This window comes from Podarcis gaigeae (genome assembly GCF_964106915.1).
Source record: "Podarcis gaigeae genome assembly, chromosome: 11".
Taxonomy (NCBI): Eukaryota; Metazoa; Chordata; class Lepidosauria; order Squamata; family Lacertidae; genus Podarcis; species Podarcis gaigeae.
Genome location: NC_139687.1, coordinates 915,322 through 932,766, shown reverse-complemented (window position 1 = coordinate 932,766; position 17,445 = coordinate 915,322). Strand labels below are relative to the sequence as shown.

Sequence of the window (17,445 nt, the reverse complement as noted above, 5' to 3'; positions counted from 1 at the left end):
CCTCAGCTATTACAGGAATTTGTATAAAGATCAAGAGAAAGTTGGTTTAAGGAGGATAGAGAGATTCTTGAAGGATAAAAGGGTGCAAAAAATCTCAATAGAGGAAAAGCAACGTTTGAATACACCAATTGGAAATGAGGAAATAGAGGAGGCAATTAAAGATTTAAAGAGGGGTAAGGCACCAGGCCCTGACGGAGTCACAGCCGGCTACTACAAGGAAATGAAATCTATTTTGGTGGGACCTCTAAAAACGATTATGAACAATATCTTAAAGAAAGGAGAAACCCCAGAGACCTGGAAAGAGGCATATATTACGTTTATCCCCAAACAGGATGCAGATCCAACCCAGGTTAAAAATTACAGACCAATTTCACTCCTAAACACAGATTATAAGATATTTGCAGGAATTCTGGCAAGAAGGCTGAAGATTTTGCTATCAGAAATTATTCACAGGGACCAGGCGGGATTCCTGCCAGGTCGGCAAATGAGAGACAACACAAGAAATATAATTAATATGCTAGAATACCTGTCTGTTAGGATTGACAAACAAGCTATAATGGTGTTTGTAGATGCCGAGAAGGCATTCGATAACGTGATATGGAACTTTATGTTGAAGAACTTAGAACACATGGATGTGGGTAACGATTTCTTTAATGGGGTAAAAGCAATATACACAGAACAGAAGGCCAAATTGATCATAAACAATATGGTGACGGAGGAGATAAGGATACAGAAGGGAACAAGACAAGGATGTCCGCTTTCTCCGTTACTATTTATAACTGTGTTAGAAGTCCTTATGAACTCAATAAGACAAAACGAGAATATAAAAGGAGTATCAGTAGGACAGAATGTTTATAAGACCAAAGCCTTCGCCGACGACTTAGTAATAATGACAGAAGAACCAGCAACGGCAATAGGGGAAATATTAAAGGAAATAGAACAATTTGGAGAAGTGGCAGGCTTTAAATTAAACAAGACAAAAACGAAAATGATAGGAAAAAACGTGGACCCAAAGATAATTGAAACAATCCAACAACAATCGCAGATAGAGATGGTCAAAAAAGTCAAATATCTCGGCATCTGGTTAACACCTAAAAACATAGACTTATTTAAAAATAATTATGAGCCGATGTGGAAGGTAATAAAGAAAGATTTAGAGAAATGGGGAGGGCTAAAATTCTCACTCTGGGGAAGGATTAATGTAATCAAGATGAATGTCTTATCAAGGTTGATGTTTCTATTCCAGACCATCCCTATAATCAAAGGGAGTCGAATCTTTAAGGAATGGCAAAGGATAGTCTCAAGATTCATATGGCAGGGCAAAAAACCCAGAATTCAGTTTAAATTACTGACAGACGTAAAGGAAAGAGGGGGCTTTGCCCTGCCGGATCTGAAACTGTACTATGAGGTATCATGCCTATGTTGGATAAAAGAATGGGTAAAATTGGTGAATACGGAGCTGCTCGACTTAGAGGGCTTCGATAATAGATTCAGCTGGCACGCGTACTTATGGAAGAACAAAAGGAAAGAACACAAGGGGTTTGCGAATCACATTTTAATCGAAGTTTGGGAAAGATATCAAAATCTGTTAGAGCCGAAAACACCACATTGGCTTTCACCTCTCGAAGTAATGAGTACAAAAACCATTAATATGAGAAGCAATTGGGCAACTTATGATCAGCTACTAACTAAGGTTGAAGGGAAATGGAAGCTAAAACCGTATGAGCAAACAAAGGAACATGTTTACGATTGGCTACATCACCATCAGGTGAATCAGATGTTTAGTAAAGATATCAAAGAAAGAGGTTATGCAGATAAAGACTCAAAATTCCAGACAGAAATAATAAATAATAAAGTGAAAATTATATCTAAGATATATAGGATGTTGTTGGACTGGAATTTAGGCGATGAGGAAGTCAAATCGGTGATGATCCATTGGTCAAGGGATATAGGTCATAGTATACAGTTTGAGGATTGGGAGAAACTTTGGAAGGAGGGGGTAAACTTTACGGCGTGTACTTCGATAAGGGAAAACGTCATGAAGATGTTTTATAGGTGGTACTTGACACCCATGAAATTATCAAAAATGTATAAGGTGGATAATAAGTGCTGGAGATGTAAAGACATAGAGGGCTCCTTCTACCATATGTGGTGGGAGTGCAGAAGGGTGAAACAATTTTGGGAGAAAGTACACACTGAATTGAAGAAGATATTAAAGTACACGTTCATAAAGAAACCAGAAATCTTTCTTCTAGGGATATTAGGACAAGAGATAAAAAAGGAAGATCGCAGATTGGTATACTATGCGGTTACGGCAGCAAGGGTAGTATTAGCCCAGAAGTGGAAACTACAGGAAACCCCAACGGTGGAGGAGTGGAGATCTAAGTTGTCGGATTACGCAGAGTTGGATAGATTAACAGGAAAAGTTAGATACATAAGAGACCAAGTGTTCACCAAAGATTGGGAAAAGTATGTAGATTATCTGGAATGTATTAGTGAAGGGCAAATAACGCTAAAGGGATTTAGAGACGCACTGTGAAAGACTAAGAGTTATTGTGCAAAGCAAACAGGAATTAGGAATCGGTATAATGACAATATAAGTAATGAAACCTGTAATTTTATTTATTGCTTCGAATGATTTACGGACAGGCTGAAGGAAGCCCCGTAAGAGACGACTATGTTATATGGATGATATGGAAATGATAATTGCTGTTTATTATTCTTAATTTTTCTTTTCTGTGTATTTTCTTTGTATTTGTGTATTACCTTGTGTTCTTTTTGGAAATAACTAATAAAAAAGAATGAGGGGGAAAAAAGAGATAGGGGTGCTGGGAGGAGGAGTTTGGATTGGTTAGGCACTTGGGAATGTTTTGGGACAAGTCAGGCCTGTACAGAAGGGACAGGCTCCATGGGAACCGTCCTGGAATCAGAATGCTGGTCTTTTGACATCTGAAAGGTTGCAGAGCAGCTTTCAAATTGCCTCCTTACAGAAAGCTGAGATCCCTTCCGTTCAGGATGAAAGGGAAAACATCTCATATAATTCAAATGGGGATGGCACCATGTTATACTTGTATACAGAACTAGGTAATAAGCATGCACTATGATACGACAGCTCGCAAAAGAGGATAATGTTCCATGGGAGAAAATACATATCCTAGATACATCTGTGAGGAATTCTATCTTTAGGTGTTCAGATACCAATTCTAGAAGCCTCTGAGCCAAAATGGTGAAAGTTGGACTTCCGGATTAGCACCATCGGCGAATGGCGGAGTTCCTCCAACCGGAGGAACAGGCTCCGTGGAAACTGGGTCTTCCCGTCATGGCGAAGGCGGGGACCCGCTAGAAATCCCAGGTGGAGAAGCCTGGGAACGTGGGGTTCGGCTGAGCACCAAGAGCGCCTCCCCTACTCGCGAGGAAACCCCTTTTTGGGGGCTCCGGAGTGAAGTGGGGTGAAGCAGCACGGTGCTGCGAACCGATTGCTACCTTCACGGAGGGAAGCCGCACAGCCATCGCCGGAGAGCGCTGACTTTTTCCTGATGACAATTGGACTCTAAAACAAGTACCCGTGAGTAAAAACGGAAAATTGGATCAAGAAACTTGTTAAATTTGTGAATTAGGCAACGAAGCGGGAAGGTTTAAACAGGAAGTCCGCCTTCCGCTTTTTGTAAACAGACTGAAGCAAAGACCTTGTAATCTAATAGCCTGGAAATCATTTTAAAGTTGGAAATTTCCTGCATCCACAACCAAGAAAACCCCCTGGGAAGCAGGAGAAAAGGGGGGGGGGGAATTGACTGTTTAATCCTGCAGGAGGAGAGTAAAGGAATTTAAGTTTCCATCGTCCCAAATCTGGGGACGGGGTGTCAGGACAGAAATTGTTTGAGATGTCCATTGATTGAAAGGGGAGCATTTTGACAGATAGTTAAAAAAGGAGAAACAAATTAACTTCAACGCCGCTTTCTGCATCTCTGCATTTTAAAGAAACAAAGTATTTGAAATCGAAAGTAATCTTCTTTGTTGGATACATTTTAAAGATGGACACAAATAGAAATTGTGTCCCCTAGAGGGAGCCTGTCAGTCTGTTGTTGCAGTTTACTTGAGACTTTACATCTGTCAGATTGTGATCGTGGGACCAGACGTTTGACTTTGAACAGAAATGATTTGCAAGGAAGTTTTGGTGTCTGCCCTTGGCAAGACAAATGCTATGCTGGAGCAGCTGCAGGAGAAAATGAATTTGATGAATGAAAAGTTGGACTTGATGACTGCTGTAACCAGCGAATATGGATTAACAGGAAACAAGGATAAAGAAGTTATACAGTGACCAATTCAGGAAACTGGTTCGACAGGGCAAGTCCAAGGGCAGAAGAAGACAGAAGAAGTTGTGATTACAACTGAAACAACACAAACGGAGAGATCCAAAATCCTGCAGGAGCAAAAGTTGCTGCAGTGGAAGATGGAATTTGGAGTCTGTCTGGAAGTGTCTGGAGTCAAGGAAGCTCTGAACTCTGGTGGGACTATGAAACAGGTTGACAACTACTTTTTGGAAAACTACTTTTTGGATTACAAAGATGATGATAAGAAACTACGAAAGAAATCAACAAAAGACAAAGAAGTGCATAAGCGCAAACAAGAACAAGAAAATCTGCAGAAGGGGCATAGAAGAGACTTAAGGACCTCGGATATAAGATCACCAGATTGATGGACTGGATGTAATGGGTAGAAGGGACTGACATAACCCATGACCAGGAAGAAGGGATGTTGGATTAAAATTAGAGGAAAAGTTTATAATAAGAAAAATTATTTTTTACTTTTGGAATTAGTGTAATACTAATGGAATATTAGGAAATATGTTGGAAAGGAACTAATTGGCTTTAGTAGAAAGGAGTCAAGACGTTATGTATAAACATGGCTTAAATTTTGAAATGTTAAGGTACTTTAGGCAAGATAAGATTAAAGAAACTAAGGTAAATTGAATAACAGAATATAGTAAAAGATGGAAAGGATATGTGGATTTAATTAATAAGATTGTTAAATCTTTGTTAAGACAAATCATTTAAATTAAAACTGAGAAATATGGGAAGAATTTGCTGGAATAACGAATTAACTTAGAATACAAAAAGGAAGGTGTGAGGAGGTCCAAGAAATAAGTAAATGAAAAGATGTAATTTGAGATTTGTATTTTTTTCTTTTTTCTTTTTTCTTTTATTTTTTCTTGTTGTATTTTTCTGATTTTCTTTTTTTGTAACGGTGAAACTCTGAATAAATATTATTTAAAAAACAAAAAATGGTGAAAGTGGGCAGCAGCACCCAAACTTGACCCACAAGGTGGGGGTAACCATCTGGCCTCTTGGCCTGATCCAATTCCCCACCCTTGCTAAGATCCTCCAAACATCAGTAACAGAATGCCAAGATAATTAAAGTCTTTGAAAAAAAACACAATTTAAGGAGAAGGGTGTTAACTAGCAAGGTTTCAAAGCAGACATTATAGAGTACAATTATAGGGTACAATTACTCATTTACTAAATTTATTATTATGGGATTGATATTGGGGACCAGGGTCTGGCAAATCATCATATGTATTAGTATCTAGTCACTGGTCCCAAGAGATGTCATTTAGTATCTCACTAGAGCAATCCACCAACCGATTACTCTATTCCTGTTTTACACTTTTTATGCCTTCCTATTTACTCAGTTCCGAATTATAAAATAACTAAACAACATGAAAATTTGCTCCCCATGGAAAAATATAGTTCAACTAGTAACTAGCACAGTATCTTCTGCAAAGTTCTGCAAATACAGTCCCTTGAATGAATATAGAGAACAGAACAACAGAACAGAAGCCTATATTTTGAAGTAAATTATGTGTACAAAGTACACAAATTATTTTTATCTAATTGACACAAATAATTAAGAATATATCATCATATACCATTTGCTAAAATTCTAAAAGTGAAATATCTTCTAAAATTGCAAAAAACAATTTTATTATTACATATATAAAGGTAAAGGGACCCCTGACCATTAGGTCCAGTCGTGGCCAACTCTGGGGCTGCGGCGCTCATCTCGCTTTATTGGCCAAGGGAGCCAGCGTACAGCTTCCGGGTCATGTGGCCAGCATGACTAAGCCACTTCTGGTGAACCAGAGCAGTGCATAGAAACGCCGTTTCAAACAGCCGATTCAAACAGCCGACCTTCTGATTGGCAAGTCCTAGGCTCTGTGGTTTAACCCACAGCACCACCTGTGTCCCTATTACATATATAAGAAAGTGTATATAGTTTACACCAGGAGAAAGTTACTTCTTTAAGTTCTATATGGATACTAATGGACGGCAGGGAAGTCCAAGACATTTTGCTGCACAAAATAGCATAAAATAGCACTACATTCACACACACACTTTATTTCAGTCCAAAGAACCCAAAAAACATTTTCAAAAGCAAAATAAAACAGAAATACGGGGAAAGGGTTCCAAGGTGATCGCTATGCTTCATCTGAGCATGTAGGTTTCTGTTTCTTAATACTTCTGAGAGGAACTTAGCCCCAGCCAGAATAGTATCATTTGACATATCTCCAAGGATAGGTGGAAGGTTTCAGATTTTCCAGTTATGTTTACCAACAGAGGTTTAATTAACTGATCCCTGGCTTGTTTGAACTGCTCACAATGTACAGTGGTACCTTGGTTCTCAAACGCCTTGGCACTCAAAACACCTTAGTTCTCAAATGCTGAAAACCTGTGTTTCGGTTTTTGAACGTTTCTCGGAAGCTGAACGTCTGATGCGGCTGTTGGCTATTGTTTCCAGGGCACCTGCACCAATCAGAAGCTGTGCCTTGGTTTTCGAACATTTCAGAAATCAAACAAACTTCCAGAACGGATTAAGTTTGGCGCTTTTGTTTTTGCTATTTATTTTGCGTTTTTGTTTTTGAGGCTTTTTCGGTTAATTTGTTTTTGTGACTGTGTGGAACCCAGTTCAGCTACTGATTGATTGATTGATTGATTGATTGTGTGACTGCAGAAATGGATAAAAGCCCCCCATCCAAACAATGACTATCATCAGTGCAAGTAAGAAAAAAAAATTGTAATTTTTATCATCTACAATACTATCTTTTTATTTTATAGTACAGTACATTGATTATTGCTTTCATTTTATGGATCAATGGTCTTGTTAGATAGTAAAATTCATGTTAAATTGCTGTTTTAGGGGTTGTTTTTAAATGTTTTAAAAGGATTAATCCATTTTGCATTACTTTCTATGGGAAAGCATGCCTTGGTTTGGGAACGCTTTGGTTTTGGAACGGACTTCCGGAACGGATTAAGTTTGGGAACCAAGGTAGTACCACTGTAGTAGAATATACTTCATAGTGTCAACACCCTGACAGCATAAGTAGAGCCTATTCTGACAGGGTATATCAGACAGTCTGTCATTTAGTACTTCTGATGGAAATACATTTAGTCTGGCTTTGGTGAATAATCGGCGATAGGTACAGACAGATTCATGAAATATGATGGTAACTGAAGATCATGGCCATAGTGGATTCTAGATGCAAACGGTCCACAGGTTACATAGAATCTAGAGTGAAGATCGCTGTGTGAAATATCCCATAACCTCTGCCTCAGGGATTTAAAGGGAATATCATAGCCCAGATGATGTAAAAAGGATGGTGAAAGACCAATTGAGGCTTTCCGGCCATAGTTTCTGACCATGAGCTGATAGACTCCTCATTGATTAGATGCAAAAGTAATCTCTTCCCCAGGCCAGAATTCAAGGCAGCCCACCATGCTTTGGTGGAGAGTGGGCATTCACCTGTTTCCAACAGTAGAACTGAGTTAGGGATACAGTTTGGGACGTGAAGTAGGGAACTTAGCTTGGAACCCATCTAACTTAGAAAACAAACCATTGTACCAGACGTTTGAAGCATAAAGGAGTTGGGAAACAGATTTCGCATTGAAGATAATAATAATAATAATAATAATAATAATAATAATAATAATAATAATAATAATAATAATTTTATTTATATCCCGCCCTCCCCAGCCAAGGCCGGGCTCAGGGCAGCTAACAAGCAATAATAAAAACAAGTTGAATGATTACAACTTAAAACAAAATTAAAATACAACATTAAAATATTGAAACATTAACATATTAAAATGCCTCATTGAAGGAGAAGTAAAAGAAAAAAGAAAGAGAGGGAGGGAATCAAATTGGCTCCAAGCCAAAGGCCAGGTGGAACAACTCTGTCTTACAGGCCCTGCAGAAAGAAATCAGATCCTGCAGGGCCCTGGTCTCATGAGGCAGAGCGTTCCACCAGGCTGGAGCCAGAGTTGAAAAGGCCCTGGCTCTGGTTGAAGCCAATCTAACTTCCTTAGGGCCCGGGACCACTAGGGTGTTGCTATTTATGGACCTTGAGGCTCTCCGTGGGGCATACCGGGAGAGGCGGTCCCGTAGGTACGAGGGTCCTAGGCCGTGAATGGCTTTAAAGGTCAAAAGCAGCACCTTAAATCTGACCCTGTATTCTACCGGGAGCCAGTGCAGTTTGAAAAGCACTGGGTGAATATGCTCCCATGGCAGAGACCATTCTGCACCCGCATTCTGCACCCGCTGGAGTTTCTGGGACAGCTTCAAGGGCAGCCCCGCGTAGATGAATTACAGTAGTCAAGCCTGGAGATGACCGTCGCATGGATCACTGTGGCCAGGTCGGGGCAGGAAAGGTAAGGGACCAATTGCTTGATGTGGTGAAGGTGGAAAAATGTTGCCTTGGCTGTTGCTGTAACCTGCGCCTCCGTGGAAAGGGAGGCATCATGGATTGCACCCAAACTCTTAACGGAAGGCAATGGCACTAATTGGGCCCCCGCAAGAGAAGGAGTTGGTCCCTCATCCCCATGCCATCCCAACCCAGCCATAGGACCTCTGTCTTCGAAGGATTTTGTTTCAATCGGCTCCCACAAAACCATCCCGCCACAGCTTCCAAGCATCTGGTCAGTACATTCGGGGCCGAGTCGGTGTGGCCATCCATCAGCAGATAGAGCTGAGTGTCATCAGCATATTGGTGACAGCCCAGCCCAAAGCACTGGATAATCTGGGCAAGGGGGCGCATAAAGATGTTAAAAAGCATCGGGGAGAGGATTGCGTCCTGTGGCACTCCGCACACCAAGGAATGGCGTGATGACATTTCCCTCCATAGTGCAACCCTCAGTGCCCGACCAGAGATAAAAGAGCACAGCTAGAGCTATGCCCTGTATCCCCACGTCTGCAAGGCGGTGGTCCAGAAGATCATGATCAACCATGTCAAAGGCTGCTGACAAATCTAGAAGAATCAGCAGTTCTCACCTGCCTCGATCCAGTTGTCCACGGAGATAATCTGTTAGGGCAACCAGAGCCGTTCCGGTTCCAAAACCAGGACGGAAACCAGACTGAAATGGATCTAAAGCTGTTGTTTCCTCCAGAAACCTACCAAGTTGCTCAGCAACCGCTCTCTCAATTACCTTACCCAGATATGGAATATTTGAAACTTGGCGGTAATTGGATAGGTCTAAGGGATCTAGTGAAGTTTTCTTTAAGAGTGGACTCACCACTGCTTCCTTCAGTTCCCCTGGGAATGTCCCTGTGCTAAGGGACAAATTGATAATTTCAACCAGGGGGGTCCGCACGACATCTGGACACTCCCTAATCAGCCAAGACGGGCACAGATCAAGAAGGTAGGTGGTGGGCCTACCAACTTGGAGGAATCTATCCACATCAGCAGGGAGTATCCGATCGAAATGGTCCAAAAGTCGAGGGGCCTCCAGTTCAGTCACTATATCTAAATTGGCAGGGAGGTCATGGCGGAGCAACAGGACTTCCTCCGCAAAAAAGCTCGCGAATGCTTCACAGCTGTGGGTCGAATTTGTTCTTAAATTTAGTTGTCTTCCTAAGGATGTTATTGACCTAATTATTCTAAAAAGTTGTTCCGGGTGAGAGCTAGTGGATGCAAAGTAAGATTTCTTAGCAGCTTTCATAGCCATCTCATAGGCTTTCATAAGCGTCCTATAGGATGTTCTTGAAGCTCCGTCACGAGTCCATCGCCATACTCGCTCTAGCCGTCTGAGATCCTGCTTCATTTTCCGGAGCTCCTCAGTAAACCAAGGGGCCCGGTTTCGATGGGGGTCGCAGAGGGTGCTTAGGCGCGATCTCATCAATGGCTGCCAAGAGCCGGTTATTCCAGTCCTCAACAAGGTCATCTAATGAGTCGCCAGGAGGAGCAGGGTCCCGCAAGGCTTGTCGGAATCTATCAGGATCCGTTTGTTTTCGCGGACGAGCCCAAATAGGTTTGCCACCCGAGCAGGGGATGAGTGTGAAGTCAATCTTGGCTTTCAGAACGTAGTGATCAGACCATGGCACTTCCACAGGGGAGAGCATGATCACATCTATGCCAGCCCCAAAGATCAGATCCAGCGTGTGGCTTGCTTGATGAGTGGGGCCCAAAACAAACTGGGAGAGCCCTAGTGTTGCCATGGAAGTCACTAGGTTCAGAGCCTGTGAGGAGGGAGTGGCATCGGCATGGACGTTGAAGTCTCCCAAAACCAGTAGGCTTGGGAACTCCAAGGCCCAGCCCGCCACCACCTCCAGCAGGTCTGACAGGGTGGCTGCCGGTGTGCTGGGTGGTCGGTACACCAGCCAGACAGCCAAGCTCTCCTTGGTGCCCCACACGAGACCAACACATTCAATCCGGAGATCGCCGGTGATGGAAGAGCTCTGAAAGAGCAATCCTCCTGGATTAACAAACGCTACTCCTCCCCCCCGACCCACAGTCCGCGATTGATGGAGGACAGAGAAACCTGTGGGTGTTATCTCATGTAGGGAGACTACTTCGTCTTCCCGTACCCAGGTCTCCGTCACGCAAGCCAGGTCAATCCCCTGCGAGACAAAAAGTCACGCATGGTGACGGTTTTGTTGCCTATGGACCTGGCATTGCACAGCACCAATTGCACAGCCTTATCGCTGATGGAACATAGTGACCTCCCTTTGTGAAAAAGAAACAGAGTATAGCAAATTTTCTCATCTCCACCTTCTGACAGATAGTCTGCCAGTGGCAATTCCAGGACTTTGTGTGGTGAAACAACAGCCCTAGGTACAGGAAGCATTTAGTCTGCTCTAGATTATGGCTATCTAGTACCCATTTACAAGGGGCATATCTTTTCTCGAGGACCAAAATATTGGATTTCTCAGAGTTGATGGATAACCTGTTTACAGAACAGTAATCTGAGAACTTTCTTAGTTGGTATTTCAAGCCAGGTCTGAAACGAGAGAGGATGGATGCATCGCCTGCATTTAGCAAAAAATTGGTCTTTCTGGTTCCTATTTTTGGGAGATGACCATCTGGGTCCATTAGACTTTGCTCTAAATCATTTAGTACAAGGCTAAACAATGTGGGGGCCAAAATACAGCCCTGTCTCACTCCCCTAGCCAACTCAATCCAGTCCAAAAGCTGGCCCTGCAATCCACATCTAACCTGCAATTTGATTTCACTGTACAGAGCTTTAATAGGAAGAAGAGTCATTTATCCTGCAGTAACAGATGTAATTTGGTCCATAGTTTCAATCTGGAAACTGAGTCGAAAGCAGATTTCAAATCCATAAAGGCAACAGATAGTTTTCACTGCAGAGGTCTAGTGTATTTCTCTGCTAAGTGGAACATCACGAGGCAGTGATCTGATGTTGAAAGGTTATCATAGAATCATAGAATCATAGAGTTGGAAGAGACCACAAGGGCCATCGAGTCCAACCCCCTGCCAAGCAGGAAACACCATCAGAGCACTCCTGACATATGGTTGTCAAGCCTCTGCTTAAAGACCTCCAAAGAAGGAGACTCCACCACACGAAAGGGAGCCTGGGCCTCAGACATTATATATTATAATTTTAAAAAGTTGTCAGAGAGGAAACAAGCATAAAGCTTTCCCATTATAGAAAGGAGACTACCTGGCCTATAATTTGAGGGCACATTAGATTGTCCTTTAACGCACAGACTTCTTTTGCTGTAACTGGCCTCCAAAGTGAGAGCTTTGTCAACTCTACAAAATAATCATCACATATGGTCGGAGGGAAATTCATATTGTCAGTAAATATTGTTTTATAATGGTTCTCCCATACATGGGCTGGAATAGCGCAGTTAGGGGCTGGGGAGTTACTTCTGAGCATACCAGAAACCAGTTGGCAAAAAAGTTTAACTTCATTATTTAGCGAAGCATTCAATAGCAGAGACCAAGAGTTGTGTTCAAACTGCCTTTTTTCCCACAGCCAATAAAGCTTTATACTCCTTTTTTATTTTGAAATAGGTTGGAGGCAAATAGTTTATACCAGCATTTTTATTCCACATACAGAAACCAACCTGGCTGCTGACTCTTATTTCAACACGGGCAATGAAATAGCATCCTTCACCACACCTGAGGACAGCAAGCTAGCTGAAGAGGTGCAAGGCAGGCAGCGCGGCCAACCTCCGTCTAGCTTCTCCTGCCTGAGGCAGCTGCCTCACTCTGCCAAAGGGCAGCACCAGCCTGATCAATAGGCTTTAATGCTTAGAAAAATCAATTCATATGCACCTTATTTAGAAATATCTACAGTATAAATGGAATTTTTAAAATTTAAAATCAATTCACCCTTCTCTAAGCTATTTCAGAGAGTTTCTGTGCTGAAGCAGTTGGGAGTCTAGCAATCAGTTTTTATGGTGGCTCAAGGCAGCAGCTTTATAATATCAAATTTCAACAAATCACTATATATCTTTTATCCAGAAACAAGTGTCAAGAAGTTTTTACATGAAAACCACAAAATTATAATCTGAAGTCAGTCAAAAATTACTGCAGGTACCACTGGTGCGAGAAGTTACATGTAAATCATGATTTCAATGAAAGTGGCAATAAGACTGTTGCTTAAATCAGTTATTGGTGAACCAGAATATCCAGGGATAGTTGAGTTTCAGCATTTTACCTGCGATTGATCCTAGGCATACAAGAGTAAAATGTAGCAAAATATGAGGGAGGTGGTACTGGTGGCACAAAATCTTCTGGATCAGAAGCGTGGCCTTGTTCTTCAGCTTCTTCCACATAAACATGGGGCTCTCCCTGACAAGATAAATGTTTGTTTTGTAAAGACTTCTGCACTGAAACCACAAGCAGAATTCATGGAAGACTGACTTCCTTCTGCACTTTTAGAAAACAAAACTGTGCCCTGCACTCACTTACTATGCAGGATCTTCTTGTGGCAAATATCTGCAGATAACGTAGGGCAGCAGCTACTAGGCAGACAGTAGTGGTCAAAGCATTCAGAGCACAGAGAGCAAAAAGAACTTTCTGTAGTGCAACAAAAAGGAAAAAAAGACTACAAAAATAATAAAGGTATGCAAAGGTGAGCCAACAGAACAGATGACAATAAGCATCATTTTAAAATGTGGACTTTTTCTATAAAGCACACCGAAACAAAATGGAAACATTTTAATTGCATCAGGTTTTGCTACATTCCACTCCCTGAAACACAGATGTCCCTCCATTTACATGGGGGTTACGTTCCAAACTGTTGCACACCTCACTGAAATTGTGTAAAATTGGAAGTCACCTGCATTTCTTTTCAGGAAATTTAAGGAAGCCAGAAGCTCGCTGAGGCTGCTCACCTGACGCCAGTGGCGTAGCGTGGGTTGTCAGCACCCGGGGCAAGGCAAGTAATTTGCACCCCCTAACCCATGGATTTGCCCCCCTAACCCGTGGATTTGCGCACCCTAACCCCCAGATGTTGCGCCCGGTGCAGCTGGCCCCCCCTGCACCCCCCACACTACACCACTGCCTGACGCACAGGAAAACTTTTCCTTGTGTCAAGTTGAGCAGCCTCAGCAAGCCTCTGGCTTGCCCGGAGACCCTCCCAGAGCTCCAAGAGGATATCCACTCCAGGCTCCAGGGAGCATCTCCTTGTGAGCCACATAGCGGGTCTTTGCTGAGGAGCTCTTTGCGTCTCTGCCCCAACTTCCAGGATTCTGGGACCACACATATGCACAGCTGCACAGGAATTGAACATGCATAAATGGGGGAGGATGCCCGTACTAGGATAATGGGATCACTCTGTGTTAAAAAAGATCCATAACTATTCCAAAATCCATAACTACTACGGACAAGCTGCTTATATCATAACAGCAACCACTGCTTTGTAGATTGCGTCTATACCCTAGAAGTAAGGTGTCTTACGACTTTCAAGGGCTATCTCATTCTATAGGCCAAGACTTTATAAGTTAACCTCCTCTTTCATTCTGAGCAATGGGTTCTTTATGAAATTACAACATGATGCCAAAGTGCATTTTTCTTGCAGTTTATTCTTTGCTAATGCAGTCCATGTCACATGGCGACTTACCTTGAGTAGAAGGTGAACTGCACCACATGGTTGGGCAGGATACAGCTTCAGCGCATTGTCTTTCTCTGTGCATTTTTCTGGCAGAAATTCTTCACAACAGAAACAAAACTTACTTTCACCCACATCAGCCTTCAATATTGTGAAAAGTAAAGAGGAATTTGAATCAGTAAATTGAAAAATACTGCACTGAATGCAAAAGCGAAGTACAGAAGAATTAAAATCCATAAAGCAATTTCCGACTCTAATAAATGTATTGCTTGAGGAAAAATTGTGGGCCCAGTTGCACTGAGGCCATAGAAGGGTGTAAGGTCTGTAGGGTGTAAAGGGACCCCTGACCATTAGGTCCAGTCGTGACCGACTCTGGGGTTGCGGCGCTCATCTCGCTTTACTGGCCGAGGGAGCCGCCATACAGTTTCCAGGTCATGTGGCCAGCATGACTAAGACGCTTCTGGAGAACCAGAGCAGCGCACGGAAACGCCGTTTACCTTCCCGCTGCGAAATTTATCTATTTGCACTTTGACGTGCTTACGAACTGCTAGGTTGGCAGGAGCTGGGACCGACAGCGCCACCTGCATCCCGTATAGAAGGGTGTATGAACAGCAAATAAAACAGAAAACATACACTGGGTTCAAATTTGGCCACAACTTTATTGTTTACAGATGAACGCAGGTTTGCTGTAGGCACAGAGTCAGATGGGGTAGACTAATGTTAAGGAGTCCGCTTAGGATGTGAACCACATCCAGGGTATCCCCACTGCTCTCACCGGCCAAAGGTGCTGGGGTCCATCACAGACCCTCCAAGTGTCCCTATTTTTCAGGGACATTCCCAGATTTACAGAAGCCATCCCAGTTTCTGATGTGGTCCCAGAATGTCCCACTTTCCCTTAGGACGTCCCTATTTTCATCAGAGAATGTCGGAGGGTATGCCATCAGCCCCTGAGCTGGGCATGTGGTTAAGAAGCACCACCCTCCTATAACTCTTAAGTCCAAATAAACAATAGAAGAGCTCCCCCTTCTTCTCCTCTCATGAAGGACTTAGTGCTTCCTGGTCTGATATAATCCTAAACTGCCATTATATTCAAACCAGAACTGAAAGCCAATCCTTGTTCAAAGCAACTGCTCAAATCATAGCTTGCCAGTGTTCTTTGCCAGCTTTAGCAAAATATAAAGCATGCTGAGGCATTCTTCCATTAGACTATAAATTAGGATTATTTGGCCCCAAATGGACACCAAATGTGGTTCCTTCAGATCACCCCTTCTCCTCTTTGAGAAAGCTTTGTATCAACATCCTCATTACCAATGTAATGGACATCTACTGTGATCCCAATAATTTAGGGTCTGAACACCACATGGGTATGTTCTTTTTAGTATTCTCCATGTTTTGCATTTTTATGCTCAGGGAGATAAGGACTAAGCAAGTAAGCCAAAGGCTTATGGAAATAGGAGTACAGATTTGGTATCTGAACACAGATAATCTATAGATCCACGAATTAATCCGTTTATTATTTGATAATATGGTTACTGTTATTCCTTTTCTAAGCCACTTTTTTGTTAAGAGAGCAAAACATAATAGGATATAATTAGACTGCAATCCGAACTCCACTTACCTGGCAGTAAGCCCTGTTAACTAAATTGACTTCTTACTTCTGAGAAAACAAACTTAGGACTGCAGCCTTAGTTAGTATTGGAGGGAGGTATAGTTTGCTTTATAGTTTGTATATACAGTGCTTGCAATTCTAAGTCTCCTGGCACAGTAAAGCTTTACATGACAAGCACAGTCATCTACAGTCATGCTTCAGACACAATCAGGTAAACTGTCTCCTCACCAGATCACATCTAGTGTTGAGCACCTTGGCATCCCAGGATGAATCCCACCTCGTAGAAAAGCCCGCAAAAGCCACGCACCCTTTAAAGAGCGCCCCGCTCTTGGGGGCTTTTCCCCAAGGAGGGAGAAGGGACTGACTGGCCGAGTTAGTCCCTTCTCCCTCCTGTGGGCGTGGCTTTTGCACGCTTTTACAGGAGGTGGGGGAATTCCCCCATCTCCCGCAAAAGCCCACAGGAGCCGCGTACCCTTTAAAGAGTGCATGGCTCCTGCGGGCTTTTCAACCGAGCATGTGGGGCTGGCGGTGGGGGGGAAGCACTGCTTTCCCCCACCACCAGCCTCAAAACTAGGTCGGGAGCCATGCAAAGGCGTCGCGCGCCTTCCTGCTTCCCCCCGAGCCTGTGGGGCTGGCAGTGGGGGGAAGCGCTGCTTTCCCCCACCGCCAGCCTCAAAGACCAGACTCTCCTGGCTTCAGCGAAAGCAACGCGAAGCCTCTGGAGCACAGGCTTCGAAGGTTTTGCGTTGCTATCAATGAAGTCAGGGAGCCTGCGTTCACCCCATAGGACGCACACACATTTCCCCTTCATTTTTGGAGGGGAAAAAGTGCGTCCTATAGAGCAAAAAATATGGTAATTTGTTTCCAAGTATATTTCATGCTTATCTAAAAATTACCAGGCTAATATAATGTATAACATTGGATACAGATAGGGTTTTCTGTCAGTTTTCATTTCTTAGTGCAGAAAGTATTGATCTACTGTGTAGAGATCTTTCTTTTCTAATTAATTCAAGAGGGTTTTTGTTCTTATTGCAAATAATCTTCTTGACACTACTCACAAGTAAGTGGATTCAATATTTCACCCACACAAATTCTATAGAACAGCATTAGTTGGGCAATAAATTATTGTGCTATAACCAAACCAGAACATATTAACCAACACATACCAGAATTATCATTGGTCTCTTCCATGTGGTTAATCCTATAATTCCCGATAAAATTACCTGGAACAATAAAAAACAAATAGTTATTAAGAAGTGAGAGTTCATCACCCATCATTTGCATGTTGAATAGCTCTAACTGTGAAGCTCTAAAAGAGCACTGACAAAATTCTGATTATAAAGGTAGGAGCTCATGACCCACTGACTGGGTCACAATAGGAATACATATCTGATAAATTCAGTGTGCTGCCTGTAACACACGTGTGCACCCTCCCAAGCACACAACTCTTCACACCTGGATGGTCTATTGAAGAGGAATGGGGACAGT

The 17,445-nt window shown here is 42.7% G+C and overlaps 1 protein-coding gene across 1 annotated transcript in view; it reads right to left on the bottom strand.

Annotated features, from left to right (window-relative positions):
• Positions 1-17,175, bottom strand: part of LOC310826796 (endosomal transmembrane epsin interactor 1-like) — a 28,412-nt gene extending 11,237 nt beyond the window's left edge. The window contains exons 1-5 of the mRNA XM_083702134.1: positions 17,106-17,175; positions 16,186-16,265; positions 14,361-14,489; positions 13,208-13,315; positions 12,954-13,087 (exon numbers count right to left, since the gene is read on the bottom strand). Of these exons, the coding sequence (XP_083558260.1) occupies positions 12,954-13,087; positions 13,208-13,315; positions 14,361-14,489; positions 16,186-16,265; positions 17,106-17,148 (494 nt within the window). The 5' untranslated portion in view covers positions 17,149-17,175. The remainder of the gene's footprint in view (positions 1-12,953; positions 13,088-13,207; positions 13,316-14,360; positions 14,490-16,185; positions 16,266-17,105) is intronic.
• Positions 17,176-17,445: the final 270 nt, after the last annotated feature.